Source organism: Poecilia latipinna, unplaced genomic scaffold (genome assembly GCF_001443285.1).
Source record: "Poecilia latipinna isolate Pla-1442-1.1 unplaced genomic scaffold, P_latipinna-1.0 Scaffold656, whole genome shotgun sequence".
NCBI classification, from domain to species: domain Eukaryota; kingdom Metazoa; phylum Chordata; class Actinopteri; order Cyprinodontiformes; family Poeciliidae; genus Poecilia; species Poecilia latipinna.
Window position 1 is genome coordinate 61,720 of NW_015113272.1, and position 15,428 is coordinate 77,147.

Below are 15,428 nucleotides of genomic sequence, written 5' to 3' on the forward strand. Positions count from 1 at the left end.
TAAAAACAAAATAAAAAAACAAAAACAAAATGAGGGTTAGAAAAAAAAAACATTCAGTATTCATAATAAAGCGTCATGGGATTGGATAAACAAAATGTTTATTGTTTGTTGCTAGGTATTTGAAGGCTTCCAGTCCTACTGCAGGTGGATGGGCAGCCCATAGGCGATGGGTGCTGCTCCTATGAGGTATTTAAGGTGCGTGGCCTGACGCGATGACTCTATGAACTCCAGGAGCGGCGCTCCGGATCCTGCAGAGAACCAGGACTCCAGCAGGACCTTGGTGAAGCGATCGATGTCCCGATCAGTTACATCCCACAAATTGCCCAAAATGAAGGGGCTAGGAGAAAAAAAAACAACACATTTAAAGACATCGCAACAATTCAGGCCACAGACACACACAGTCGTCCCAAACATGAAATGAATTACTGAATGTGGATTGCAAGCAGAAAGCTCCACCTCACCATCCTGATATGAGGTAGTTCAGAATGATGCCCTGTCCCTCCTGATTGCCTTTGACCGCCAGAGCCGCGCTGCTGCAGCCCAGAAGGAGCGAGGCAGCCCTCATCTGCTGCATGAGGACCGCGTGGCCGTCCAGGAACCTGGCTCCTGCTCCATGTCCCACATAACTACGGCACAAACAGAGGGACATTCAGTTTAAAAAAGAAAAAAACACATAAATGAGAAACTGCTTTGTTTCTACCAACTGATTCATAAAAGGTTGCACAAGATTCATACAAATTTCAATAAATCAGATTTTTCTTTCCATTTAGTTAAAGCCTGAGAACATGAGTAGCAGTTGTTTTCCATCTAAGATTTTTATTTATTATTTTTTTTGACAGGGCTACAGATGAAACATTACAAACTGACTATACAGTGAAGTTGATGAAACATTTTTAAGTCTTACTGTACATCTAATGAATGTTATCAGAATTTCATCTCAAACTCACATGTACAGGTCCTGGGAAGCAACAGCTTCTTGTAGTTGTCCTGAGTCTGGAGCAACACCACACACACCCTGCCAGCCCGGTTTACTTTCACACACAGACAAAAATAAAAAAAAAGGGTCATCAGTAACGGGGCAGAAAATAGACTGGCGACAGAAATGAGTCTCATTTAATATCTGCCTCACGTGGAAAACCATTCCTTGAACCGATCCTGAGCATTTTTCAAATTGCCATCAGGGTCCAGAACGTAAAACACCTTCTTCAGGTCCACACCCTGCCTCAGGACGGACTGAGGATCCGTCTGACGAGGGAAACGCATCCCGTTAAATCATCTCCACACACAAATGATGCGCTACGAGTTGGATCAGCACCGCAGACGGTACCAATGATCTAAATCTCACCTCCTTCTGAAAGCTCAGTCCGATCAGAGAATGCAGTGAAGGCATCCGGCTGATGGAGTGAGACTTGAGGGCCGTCATGTTCTCCCACGGCAACCTCTGAACATACTGCGTTAAAAACACGGGGCGGGAAGCGTCAAACATTTTTCACAAAGGCAAAAATCAGTTCCGTTTTATTTCTGACCAGCACAGAGTCGGTCATGCGGGACAATCCGACCTTGTCCAGGATTAGAACCACGTGACCTTTGGCCTCCGTTCTCTCCGAGAGCTGAGACGCTGCTGTGCGGAAAAGATGATTGCAGGCCGTGTCCCACTTCGGGGAAAGTCCTGATCCAAATCTTTTAAGATCTTCTTCAGAGAGCGAGTGAGAAGCTGAAAGCACAATCTGAGAGACAAAGAATGCGGTTTAACTGTCGAGGTACAACAAGACAGACCACAGCTTCAATCTCCAAGGAAAGAAGAAGAAGAAAAAAAAGAAGCAACATACCTTCAGCATCTTCTCACTCACAGCGACTCCTCTCTTAGATAAATCCTTGCGAAGTTCCTTAGCCTGATCGGAGAGCTGTGGATCTTGTGCAAGTGGAAGAAGAAAGCTCTGCCAGCATCCGAGCATTTTCTCCATTTCTTTTAGCAGTTGCTGAAAAATGTCATTAATTGGTAAAAATTTGATAAGAACCCAAAAGTGAAAACTACGGAATATTAAATATTCTCTGTAGTTGAGTATTTTTGTAAATAATAAAGAGTATTTGACACAAAAAAAACCGAAACAACTCAGTTTTCATAATTCCATTCGATATCAGGCGACGCCTCTAAGACCTTTACCTGAACCCGACAGTCCAGAGCTCGGCGACCTTCCCACCACTTGGCTTTCTCAGCCACGCAGCTCACAACCTTTTGCTCTGCCAGAATGCTGTCCATCTCCTGCACCAGCCACCGAATGGTGAGCTTCACAACACCAAGAACAAGTTCATGTATAGAAAACCAAAACGTCACGACAAATCAATCATTTTAGCAGACGGCAAATGGTTCTCTCACAAACAATTTAATAAAAGTCTGTAAGCGTTTCTGTTCTGTGAAAAGACACTTTGATTCGTTGATGTCGACCTGAGCTCAGCTACACTCAGTGAATGCAGCTTTACTAATCTGACGGCCGACATAATGGCTAAGACAACATACTTAAAAACTCTTGAGCCAAATTTAAAACTCCGTTTTAGATCATGATTCCTACACATTCTTTGATGAAAGTTGTTCAAACAGTAAAACAACATTTGTAATCGATCTAACCTCTTGTCTGGAAGTGGAGATATGAAGAGTGATGGGGGAAGAGTCCTTCTCCAGACGTGTCAGCATTAAGCTTTCCCCCATTTCCCCTGGTTTTACTCCCAGCACGGACATCAAGCACACCGTTACTCCTGAACACAGAGATAAATACAAGGATCGTTTATCCGTGTTTGAGTTCAGAGGAAAAATATTTAAAATTAAAAAGCTTTTGATCTCTAGGAGAATAAACGGCGTCTACCTGGTGGAAGCTGCTGGATTTGTTGGGTGAACTCTTGGCACGGGTTCTTGGGGAAGGAACAGAAGTCTGCAGTGGGGAAGGAAAATATGTCGTCCATCTGACACAGCTTCTCTTCAGTCAAACCGGGCTCATTCAGACTCAGAGCGTCCATTTTTTCTGATAAATTGCTGGACCTCTTTTTCAGTTTTCTAGATTTAAAAAAAACAAAAAAAAACAAAAGCAAAATTAATTTATAAAATTAACTACATTAATTTCAGCTCAGTAACTGATAAAGGAACTTACAGGCGAGAGCTGTTTAAGTAGCGGATTGTGCGATGGCGACTGGTGACTCCCAGCGACTGGACGTGCAACATTGCTGTGCCGTTAGGGTCGCTCTGCCCCGTGGTCAGGGCCAGCAGAGTGCAGAGGCTTGGGTAGATTGTTGGACAGGGGAAGTGATAAAGAGTCAGCAGTGCCGAGTGCAGCAGAGCCTGAACATCCTCCACGGAAAGATTGTCTGAGGACCAAAACAAACAGAACTTCAATCTTTTCAATATGAATATATTTCTATTAGCCAAACTCTGCACAGGGATACATTATCAAAAAGAAAAAAGAAACTTGGAGTTACATACCTGGCGTGACGGCTGCGTGAGCGATGTTGGTTGACCGATCTTCTGTTGGACGGCTGTTGTTTCTCTTTTCAAGCAGCCCATCTTTCTCCAAATCACAGTACATATCCCTCCTCAATACCTCAAAGTCGATGTCTGAGGACAGAGGAAAGATTTAATAGCCACGATTTTAAAACACTGGGATTCTGATCAAGAAAACTCAACGAGCTCTATACTCAAACAAAACACTTGAAGTTGTTTTAAAACCTAAACTAAAGATGGCAGACGTTAGCCTCTTCTAATGTTTTTCTTTCAGGATCAACAAACACATACTAATGTCTTTAGCTGCAGCTGACTGATTCTCCTCAGCGTCTGACGTCCTGAGCTGCTCGATGCTTATGTCTAGGACACCATCAGCTTCTTCCGCGATAGTCCTCATGGTGTCCGGCTCATCCTGCTCCTCTTCAGTCTTGGACGTCTGTTTTCTGCTTCTTCCTCTTCTGCTGGACGCAGGACGACGAAGCAAAGCCTCGTCGTCCTCAGAAGAGGCCGGAAGAGGTTTTGCCACGCTCGTTTTTGCCCTGGTCGGCCTCCTGGTTGCAGCCTTCTTCACAGGTGGATCTGTGGCCGTCTTAGGATTAGCAGCAGCTCTTCTAGACGTTCGATTTCTACGCACATCTGCAGGCACGTTGAGCTCTGCTTGGGGAGCTACGTCGGAGTCACTCTCATCGCTAAACTCAACCTGTGACAAGATGAGGAGACAGTTTGTTGATAGAACATCTAAAAGTTCATTTGAACAAATGGAAATCATTGAGAAGTTTGATTTACTTTAGTAAAACAGATTTATTACAGGCTAAAGTGGAGGCAGACATTTATCATAATGTTCATCAATTATTGTGATAAATTTCTTAATTTTGATTCATCAGTGTCACAATAAATTTCAAAAATCCATCAAAAATGTCTGCATTGTTGGAATCATTTTTACCATTTTTTTCCCCCAATGTTTGCTCAACGAGAGTTCAAATATATATATATATATATATATATATAAAACAACTAAAAATATGATTAAATGCAGTTTTATGTAAATTGTCAAAAAAATCTTTATATGAAAAAGTTAAAGAGGCACAAAAGACTTTGTTCTCCACTGCAAGTAATTAAAAAAATATAGATATTATATATAAAATTATTTGCTTGAGAGGTGTCTAACCATCTTTATGTTCCGACAGTAAATCTGTTTTCTGCTCACCTTGTAGCGCGTTTTCTTGGTCCGTTTTGGAGCGGCGGGCACAGGAGGAACCTTGTTCTGAAGTGGTGACGCGTCTTCGTACACGTGAAACTGGAAAGTAGTCGTACTCCTCGATACCTTCTGTACCGAAGCGTAGCACTGCACATTCTGAACAGGAGTGAAAGTCAAAGTAGGAACTACCGTGTTGAAATCAAACACGCCAGAAGAGGACTTGGACTTTGCAACAACTGGCGTCATGGGAACCAGACCCTTTGCTTTGGTTGAGGGGCCGGTGAATTGACTACTGGATTTGATCGCTTTGACGCTTTTTGGTTCCCGTTTTTTCTCTGCAGCGTCCGGGTTTCGAATGGAGGCCTTGGTCTTCTTTAGTTTTGAAGGTGGGACTGATTTCTCCCAGGACTCGATGTCCTTCAGCTCCTTTGGTGCGTTCCACGACCAGGCCTTTGAAAACAACTCCTCAGGCCTGCAGCCTTTTTTGGCAGCCAAACTCATCAGTAAGGCAATGGCTTTGGTTGCCATCAAATGCGCCCTTACAGGTCGCAGCGCAGGAGAGGATGTGGAATCCATAAATGCAAGGCCGGCATCTAGTATTTTCCACAAGCCAGAGACCTTGTTGGCCTTCGTCTGGAGTTCGGCCTGGGCCATGCTCAGGTACACGCGGCCCACCACGTCCTGCATCAGGGACGGTTTGGAGATGCCTCTTGCAGGGTCGCAGGGAGGGAAGAGCTCAGTCAGCTTCTCCTTGAGTCGCGTGGTCACGTTTTTACAGCAGACCAAAGTTGCCCAGTGAAGCTTAGAAGTAGCACTGAGGTCATTTGGGTCAAGATGAAGAGCGAGCTCCGCCTGCGTTGCCGCCCAGTGAGCCGAGGCTCGGCCCAAACACGGCTCTGAGCAGCAGGAACACTGACAATCAGGTTCATGGGTCAGAGAGGAGAGCCAGCGCAGAGGTGGAGCTTTGAGGGGCGGAGAGCTGGCCACATCCTTCATGACCACTTCTTTGGCGCTCCACCTGATGCTCAAGATGTCCTTTAGCTCGTTTTCCATGGATGGAAGAGGCGACTGAGGTCTTTGAGCAGGACGGCCTTTTCTCGGTTTGATTTTGACGTCTGTCCTTTTAACCTGATCTGATAAATCTAAGGGAAAGAGAAAGAGAAGCAAGAGTGGTTCCATTAATTTATGATTACTAATCCCGTCACATTCTGCTTCTCAGAGGACCCATATTTATCTAGTCACCACATACACTGAGACGAAAGGAAAAGGAAGTAAAAAAAAAAAAAAAAAAATTTAAGCTAAGCATTATAAAACTGTGAAAAAGAGCAGCATCTTGCTAATTCTGCAAGATGCTACTTGGGGACAAGTAAGCAAGAGATGCCAGAAAAAAAACCCAATTCCTCATATAACTAATGTAAAGATGCAGTTTATTGAACTCTACTAGGATTTTAACTGGAACTGTGTCCACGATCAAAATTTTCAGCAAAACCACTCCAGGATATCTACAGATTACAGCCGGTCAAATTTAAGACTTTTAAAAGACATTTTTAATGCTTCCATGATTAAATTTAAGACCAGAAAACTATAAATCTATTCGATTGTTGGGGGAACTTACAATTACAATCAATAATAGCAAAAACTGAGCCTGGCTTTTTGCCCATGATGGAGGCAAAAAAGCTAGCTGGCTGGGTGGCAACCAAGGGGATATTAGCAGCTAGTTATTAGCCTCAAGAAGCATTTAAGATGTTTACAATCAACTCAAACTTTTTTGTGACAGAAAAGGCCAGTGAAAAAAAAAAATAAAACACTACATTACATAGTTCTGCTATGACAAAAATATAAGACCTTTGATAAACAAATTTAAGGCCAACTTAAATTTTTATGAATTTAAGACATTTTATAGTCCAAATTTAAGACTTTTTAAGAATGCATGGACACCCTGCACTCCAGGTAGGTTTTGCTTTGATACAAGGATGAATATACTGAAAAGCACTTTTTAAAAAAAATCCATGTTGGGGATGATACCAGAGCCACTTCCAAAACCATGAAAGCCTTGTAAAAGTGGATTTGATATTAAACTCTTTAACATTAAAGGAGTTTAAATAATATCTGTTGGCCAGAAAGGTCAAAATTAGGTATTTTTTCAGGATAAAGATATAAAAATGTAGATAAAAAAAAAAGTAAATTTTTTCCATTCTCATCTCTTTATGTCTGATCTAAATCCTACAGAAAATCTGAGAGGGAGCATTTAAGAGAAGATCCAGTCCTTTTAGTTTCACAATTTTCTAATCATTCGTGAAACTGAATTTTTGGTTTTCGTTATCCATGATCATCAAACTTACAAGAAATAAAGACCAACATGTTTAAGTCTACATGTCATATTTGTATGAGCTTCAATATTCATAGTTTCTGATGTACCAGCAATAGGAAAGCAGCTCCTTTTGAACCGACGCATCAGTGCGTCCACATACCTGTGTCGAGCTCCAGGAGGGTTTTGACAAAATTGAGATCCGTTCGACTTTCTTCCGTTTCCCCCTGCATCAGCTCCAATTCTGCTTTAAGCACCAATAACTCCACACATCTTTAAGAAATAAATGCAAAGCAAACAAGATAAAACCTAACTGCTTGATAGATTTACTGCATTACTTGTGCCAAATCAACTAACATAGCCAAGTTACAATCGGAGCCCTGTGTGGCTCCAGCTGCATACCGGCTGAGTGCCTGCAGCTTGGTGGCCAGTTTCAGGGCTTCTAAACACTGGAACCTGGCATCATTGATGGCGCCAGAGCCGCTCCGCACGGCGACCAGCTTTACAGTGGAGCTCAGCAGCTCCGACAGCAGCTGCCACTTCATGACCAGGTTTTCTCCTAGTTAAAGACGAGAGATGGTGATGAGATTTGGCTGCTCCTGACAAAAGCCACAAACAGGAAGAGAGTCTTGTTATGGGGGGAAAATGTCTTTCAGTAATACCTTGGTGAACAAAGCGCACTTCTTCATTTTGTGTCGTGTTCCCATACAGGCCTTTTCCCACTAAAGTGATCAGCAAGCTGCAGAGAAGCTTAAGTCCCTCATATAAGGCAGTATCAGGAGAAGTTATACCTGAGATACACACAACATATCATTACTTGGCTTTAAGAAAAAAAGAAAAACATCTTAATACAGTCCCTTGCCCAAGTGTTTACACCCATTTAACGTTTTCATAGGTCAGGTTACATCCATAAATGTCAGGGGATGTTTTGTGGGGTTTATGCTGTAGATCAAACTAAAGTAGTGCAGAGTGGTGAGGAGAACATATATAAAATAAGTGCAACCCTAGTCTTTAGGGTTAGCTGCAAGTGCAGCAGCTAGTCTTTAGGGTTGTGTCTCTACCAGCTCTGCACATTAACAGAGAAAACGTTTTGCCCATTTGTCTTTGCCAAGTAGCTTTATAATTCAATTCAGACAGAGTGGATAGATGGCATCTGATAATCAGTATTCAAGTTGCTACATAAATTTAAATTGGATTTAGGCCTGAACTTTGACTAGGCCGTTTTAAATGAATTAAAAAAAAAAAAAATCAAACTTCTGATATTTCATCCAAAATATGGATATCATATTAATAGTTGGGATAAACTTTGCTCGAAACTTCATCCCAGTCTAAAGTTACAGTTGGACTAATTAGGTGATTTTTCATAGTAATGAGTGAACTGAATACTATTTGGCATGCATTTGTATCTACCATCTTCTTTTTCTTTGATAAAAACTTAAGACTTTTTACTTGTAAAAATGTTAAAAGCATCCCCATTTCCCTTCTCTTCACCTTTGTGCTACTTTTTGTTGATCTATAACATATGACTAAAATACAATGAAGCTTATAGTATTAGAACAAAAAAACAAGGTTCAAATGTTCTGAATACGTTTGCAGACATTTAGATGCAGAACTACTGCGTATGACCTCCACTCACCGAACTGCGAGATAAGGCTTCTTTGGGCTTGAGGCAGCTGACTGACATCCAGATTCAAATAGTAGCTGCAGGTCTGCAGGGTCCGCGCTCGCAGCAGGTACCAGTTCTTTGACTGTTTATCGTCGTTTACTTCTTCCAGCACTTGACACAGATAAGGGAGTCCAATGCTGATCTAAAATATAGGCAAAAAACACAGGATCAGTACAGTAAAGTGACTAATAAACCATGTTGAATGTGCAAAGATTGCATACCTGTCCTACACTGTAGAAGTACTGAGCCTTTAACAAGACAACCAGAATAGAGAGAAATGGAGGACCATCATCTTTGGTGTTTGAAGAAAGCATTTTCTCCGCTTCCTCTATCGGGGCCTTGAGATAAATCATAAGTGGATTGCAATAGTTATATGGCAGTTTTAAGAAAAAACTAAAAACTACCTGTTCCATTTTCCACTTATTTAATGAAACAAACAAACAAAAAAAACATTCACCAGAGCTAGGTCAGCAGAGCCCAAGTCCAGGAGGATGCTGGCTGTTTGACAGAGAGCTGCAGCACAATAACCAGTATCAGCAAGTTCACGGGAAAATTTAATCACAAGACGGTACGCCTCCAGAGCCTTCAGGGGCTGTATCAGAAAGAAAAAAAAAAAATAATTTTTACCTTTTAATGCAATGAAACTATTCACAAATGCATGCAATAAAATGTTTCAAGATCAAATGTAGTTTCTCTTTCTAGAATTGTTAAAATAATAAACACCTTCAACTAATTCAATTTAGTCAAGATTAACTGTTTTTTTTTAAACCCATGATGCATAAAAAAAACAGGACGATGACATAATGAAAGAAACACTGAAAAACATGTTTGAGCTTTTCACATTAGTGAATATTTTTAGTCCATTTTCATACTTAAACATATAAATCAATTTAATTAGGTGTTTCCACTTTATTTTAATAATCTTCTACATAAATATGCATTTAATTTTGCAGCTAGACGGAAAACGGGCAAAGGAGACGCAGTAGTTGTGATACATTTGCTGTCATTACCTTCCCAATGAGTCTGAAGAGAGCAGCAGCAGAAGATATGGAGCTGCAGGTCTGCTTCGCGTTTCTGACAGCAGGCACGGCTCGATTCTTAAAAAGGCCACTCCAGACAGCCAGAGCTTTTTCTAGTGGCTGACACAGCTCTTAAAAGTGAGCGAAAAAAGGAATTTATTCATATTGTATTTCATGACTGAAAAAAACCAATAAGCCTACAGAAACGACTCCGGATCTGCAACCAAAGTCAATTAAAATTCTAAGACGGGCAGAGAAATAAAAATCAGCCGCCTTACTTTTTTCTGCAGACAGGTTCAGATGAAGCCCTTCGTACACCAGAGTTCTGTCCTGCGTCTTCTGCTTGTCTTCATAATCAAAGTCATTGTTGCCTATAGGATTGGTCGCATCCTCTGCGTTTTCACGCAGCTGTTTACGTCTTTTATCATTTTCAATGGCCTGGTGGAAAAAAAGAAAATAATTCACAACATTTTAAAAAGTGTTGACCCAAAGCTGAAGTCTAAACTACTAGACATGGGTCGACGCTAAAAAGTTGCCCTTTCTAGGCTTAAAAGGTGCTGTAAAGAAGACAAAACTCAGTTTGACGGAGCACAGACACAACGCTGCTAACATTTCTAGTTGCGAAAAACACAGCAGTAGTGTTGAAGCTAATTGGCCTCCATCCATCACTCCTATTTTTGTAATACCAAAAAAAACTAAACAAAACAAAAAAAAAGGAGCAATCACCTCCTGCAGGTTCTTCTCCAGAGTGCAAATATAAAGCCAGAGTAAGGCTTGTGCTTTGTCATCTTTCAGCCTGTCAGCATTTTCTGAAGTCTCTGGTTCTTCGTCAAGAAGCCGTAAAGCTTCGTTGGTGAAATCAACGGCCATGCTGTGTTGGCAGAACAACAAACAAGAACTAATCAAGATAGTTCTGTGGTATCAATTTGTTAAAAGACAAAAAAAAAAAAAAAAGACACTTGCAGATGATGGTTCATTATATTTTATGTAATAAAAATGATTACCAGTCAGTTTGCTCACTGAAATCCTGGAAGCACACCACTTGGGCCATTTCACAGAGGTAGACGGCACGTAGATGTCGGTAAGCACTCCTCTCCTCCTGGCAGATGTCCAGTAGATCACAGAGTGTGTTGTAACGTTCCTGAGCCGTGTCTCTGGTCGACTCCTTATAGGCCCGCAGCTCTTCGTCCAGGAGGCACAGCATGACTTTCTCCTCAAGGACGTCGGCACCAAAACCATCACGTAACGTCCTGAATTCAACACAAACAAATGCAAGGTCATTTTAAAAAAAATTAATATCAAAGTTTACATATATACAAAATAAAAAATATATATTTTATATATATATAAATACTATTTTTCTGTACACGAGTCTTATATCCTCGTCATCATTACTGGCACCGTCACCCTTTGTTTTGACCCAAAGAGAGATGGGCTCAGCCATAAGAGTCGTGATTTGGTCCCCCAGGGCCTTCAGCCACAGGATGATCCAGTCAAGCGCTCGCTGCAGTTTTCCAGCCCGCCGCGAAGTTTGCACAGCCAGCATGAAGGGTCGACTTAGCTGGTGTGCCACAACAGAAATAAAAACATTTAAGCTAAATACACAGTATTTGTAAAATTGCAGTCTGGTAGGGAGGATCGTATTTGACAAACTTACTCTGTCAGCTGAAAGCGTGTTGGGCCATTTCCTGATCAGATCCTTGCAGACGATTTCCACCAGCGTGAAAGCCTGCTCATACAGGCGCCGATTGAACATGCAACAAGCCAAATTGCTCACAGCAACCACTAGAAGGCAAATTATGCACAACAGCTATGATAGTCAAATTACATTCAGGTGGTCATAAAATGATGCAACAGTTTCAGAGTCGACTTGACGATCCATATTGAAAAGAAACAAACCGGTCACCTGATTTGCTTAAAAGGCTTTCATTTAACAACTTGTGAAGTTCAGTCATCAGCAGCCCAGTTGTTGCTTTGCAGTAGAGCAGAATCCTGTCCAGGGTGTCGCCGTCCTCCAGCTAAGTACAACAAATCAGATGTATTAATAAAAACTCTAAACCAAACAGTGTGTGCATCCAAAGTTGATTCTTATAGCGTTTTTGTTCTCGTTTTCAAAAAGGCAAAAATGAAACTCTAAAATCTGATTTGGTGTAAGCTTTTTGAACTTCAGAAAAGCTTACGCAGCAAGATTTTCAAAAACCTGAGATCACAAAATATTAATTTTATTTTTGTTGATACATTTTTTTTTTTTTTTACGTTTAGCAAACAGTTTTAAATGCAAAGTTTACCTCTGATGTCTTCATGCTCTCATATGCCAATGCAAAGCCATAGTAAATGTTCAAACAGAGTGACTTTCGCATCTTCTCCCCCACCACTTTCAATTCTGAAACCTGGGAAAGCAAGAACATTTTTTTTCCTTCTACAGTTTATTCGAACACAGATCTTTAAACTTCATACAGTGTCTCTCGATTCCAGTTTCCAGCGACCACTGCCCTGCGTGTTTTCCCTTCTAACAGGATGCTGCAGCACTTAATGATGCAGAGGAAGTCAAGCAATCATTTGATTCAGGTGTTATAAAACAAAAACATCTAAAACATGCAGAGCAGTGGTCCCTGAGGACCAGAATTGAGGAACAATGAGCCATCAGGAGGCAACACTAACCTTATCAAGCATTCTCAGTGTCCGCTCTTGGTACTCCTCCAGAAATGAAAACAGAGCCAGTAGCTCTGTTCCACTCAGCTCTTTGCTGTGTCCATTTTCAACAGCCCATACCAACAGGTTGCAAACTTCAAGAACTGTGTGACCTTCTCTGAAGTCCAGCTCAGTTGAAAGAGATCTCAAAATTCTAGCACAGTGTTTCAAAGACTCGTGACATTCTTCGTCAGCCCTCTTTGCTGAGTGAATCATTACTCCCCATTTGCAGAGAACCAGTGGCGTCGTCGGAAAGCCAACACGGTTCACAGTCATCCTCTCCATGTCGGTCAAGAAGCATCGGGCCAGATTATGGTAGCCGACCTTACAGATTGCCTTCACTGACAGCAGTATAATTTCACATAGCACATAATAACGTGATAATGGTAAATGTTGCATTTTCTCCCCTTCTTCACAGGTTTCACTGCCAGCATTAGTTCTGTTAATCATCGCTTTTATTTCCTCCAGCAGATATGAAGCACCCTCCATGGTCAGGACTTCAAAGCTACTCTCAAATGCAGTGATGGCGTCCTGCATGTATTCGGAGGCTTTCAAGGAAACAGGAGTCTCGGTTTCTGACTCCAGCAACAATAAGAAGCTATAAGTTAGACTCTGCCAGCGCAGTTTTTCCCGAGGATTCAGTGCATTCTTTTCTTTAGCAGCAGAGAGGCCGTTCCAAAACACAGTGAAACAGCTTCGCAAGAGAACATTGCAATCCTCTCCAGTCTACGAAAAACACAAAACACATTAGAGCCAACAATGTCAGCAAGTATGGATACAACAACACACATTTCCTGTCAAAAATGTAGACTCTCCATCGGCAAGAATATATTATTTTGGGCTTTTAATGATAACTGGACTGTTGTTTTTTTCCCAATATTCCAAGGATTTTGACAAAAACTCAAAAGTTTTAATTTGTAAGTTTGCTACCTCTCAGGTTGAAAAATAAATACATGTTCCCTCTGTCTTATCTCAGCATGTTGCACCTCAACCACATGCTTTCTGTAGACAAGTTTCTGGCATAATTGCGGCTAGATAATTTATCATTTTTCTTGTCAAATATTGTAGAATTCATTAGTATATTTTTGGCAAAGACCAAGCTTTTAACAACAAGCCACAAATTTTCAGTATGATTATGATAACGCTCATCTGAAACTTGTAGAAGAAATGGGTTGCACATAATTACCGACAACCCACCTTTATTTGCAATCATCAGACAGAACTAATCACATTGAGAATATGTTTGGAGGTGCCAAGGCTTTCAAACTTTAACACTATACAACTGTCAAGCATAGCGGTGGTAGCATAATGCTGAGGGTTGTCTTCACCAGCTGTGGTAGAGGTGTGTTGAACAAAAAGATAAATCATCAAGAAGAAGGACAACCTTTAAATTCTCAAATCCAATCTCAAATCAACAAAACTTGTTAAACAAAACACCACTTAACTATAAATTTCTGGAACAGTCCCAATCTCAGGGCCTAAAAGCTGGATTGATATCAGGGGACCTAACTATTTAAATAATCTCTACCAATTATTAATAGCATTTTCAAAATTATAGCCAGAAATATGCCATAAACTTGTTGGAGGCTGCAACAACTGTTGTTCCTATGTAAAATGTATTAATAAAAACCCAAAATAAACAGCATTTAAGTCAAAGGTGACTGCCACTGTCGACGATACACACCTCTTGTACTTTTGAAATCCTGTAGCAAAGGATTCCAGCCAGCTGACCGCAAAGAGCGTATTCCCCTAAGGAGCATAGGTTCTTGACAACGTGGAAAAGGATCATCTCCATATACAACGGACTGTGCCGCGACACAATCTTTACAGAAGTATCATAGGCACGAAGAACCAGCTCCACCAAAGTCACCAACTCCTTGGCGTGGTCAGAGTGACAGGATGCAAGTCCAAGCTGATTGTTACAAGCTCTGACAATCCTGTCACATAGTACGCGAACATGAAGTCCAGGATTGCTATTCGCATATTTCTAAAGAAGATGAAAAAGAAACACGGTTACGTTTTAGTGTAAGAAAATATGAGTCAATTTAACACACAATGGATTGATTTTTTGTAGGGTAACTGATTAGTTAATGCTTAGAAAATATAATTTGCAGTCGAACTGATTCACGTAAATCTGCAGGTAAAATCTAAGCATTTGGTTGTTATGCCAACCTCAAATTCCTGAGACAAAAGCCTCGTCTCTTCAACTGAGACGGTCCGCTTGATGTAGTCTTCCACTTTCAAACACTTCATGTCGGCTCCTGTAAAAGACGAATCATTAAACGATACCACTTGCCCAACTCGTGTCTAATAAAGTGACTAGCTACCATTTATGTCCCCGCGGTTCAATACGACTCTAGTATTTAGCTAAAGTCTGAAAGTTTTAAAACAGTAGCAGCATAAACTTACTTGATGTGTTCACTATTGGCGGAAATATTGTCCTCAAGGCCGAAAAATTAGACAGTTGTCCCTCATAACAAAAGTTTCAGAAGGAGCTTTTAATGAAAATTTCAGTTACGTTTGTGCTCCATTTCCCAACGGCACCCGCGGCGCTCTGTTTTTGAACGATCTCAGCGAACCAATCACAAGCTGTCAAGAAAACGCTTGGAATTATGGGCGTTTTATTTTTAAAGAAACATGCACAAGCCTGTTTAAGAATAGACTGCAAGATCCCATATCGATTTATAGGTATTTCAGTATATTTCAACTATATTTTAACTATATTCAGTATGTTTCGGCTATTTCTTTCAGATATTTAAATAGATAGCACGTCTTCATTACAATTATTCCTCACGTTTTTATAGCGTGCAACAGGTTTAAACATTTGGTAAACTGCTAAACTGAGATGTTTAAGAGGTGTCCTTTGTTACAGAGAAAATATAACATTTTTTTTTTTTACAATTTATCATGTTTAATTTTGCTTCAAACACACTTTATTAAGCATGAATATCTAGTGACCAAAAATACTATATTTTCTTTGAATTTAAATGTTCAAAAAACAGTAAATATTGGATGTATTCATTTTCTTCTTTTACCCTCATGATTTAATTCATGCT

The 15,428-nt window shown here is 40.7% G+C and overlaps 1 protein-coding gene across 1 annotated transcript; it reads right to left on the reverse strand.

Moving 5' to 3' along the window:
* Window positions 1-81: 81 nt before the first annotated feature.
* Window positions 82-15,363, reverse strand: espl1 (extra spindle pole bodies like 1, separase). Its single transcript, XM_015043900.1, has 32 exons — window positions 14,782-15,363; window positions 14,545-14,633; window positions 14,057-14,359; window positions 12,343-13,098; window positions 11,970-12,071; window positions 11,588-11,699; window positions 11,339-11,466; window positions 11,049-11,242; window positions 10,686-10,931; window positions 10,408-10,552; window positions 9,960-10,119; window positions 9,673-9,812; window positions 9,120-9,254; window positions 8,884-9,000; window positions 8,633-8,804; window positions 7,659-7,787; window positions 7,399-7,555; window positions 7,160-7,269; window positions 4,698-5,830; window positions 3,782-4,190; window positions 3,473-3,604; window positions 3,144-3,357; window positions 2,862-3,049; window positions 2,627-2,754; window positions 2,165-2,287; window positions 1,830-1,979; window positions 1,560-1,727; window positions 1,346-1,450; window positions 1,130-1,245; window positions 948-1,031; window positions 462-626; window positions 82-337 (listed from the first exon to the last, which is right to left on the reverse strand). The coding sequence occupies exons 2-32, from the start codon at window positions 14,623-14,625 to the stop codon at window positions 136-138; spliced, it is 6,504 nt and encodes a 2,167-aa protein (XP_014899386.1). The 5' UTR covers window positions 14,626-14,633; window positions 14,782-15,363; the 3' UTR covers window positions 82-135.
* Window positions 15,364-15,428: the final 65 nt, after the last annotated feature.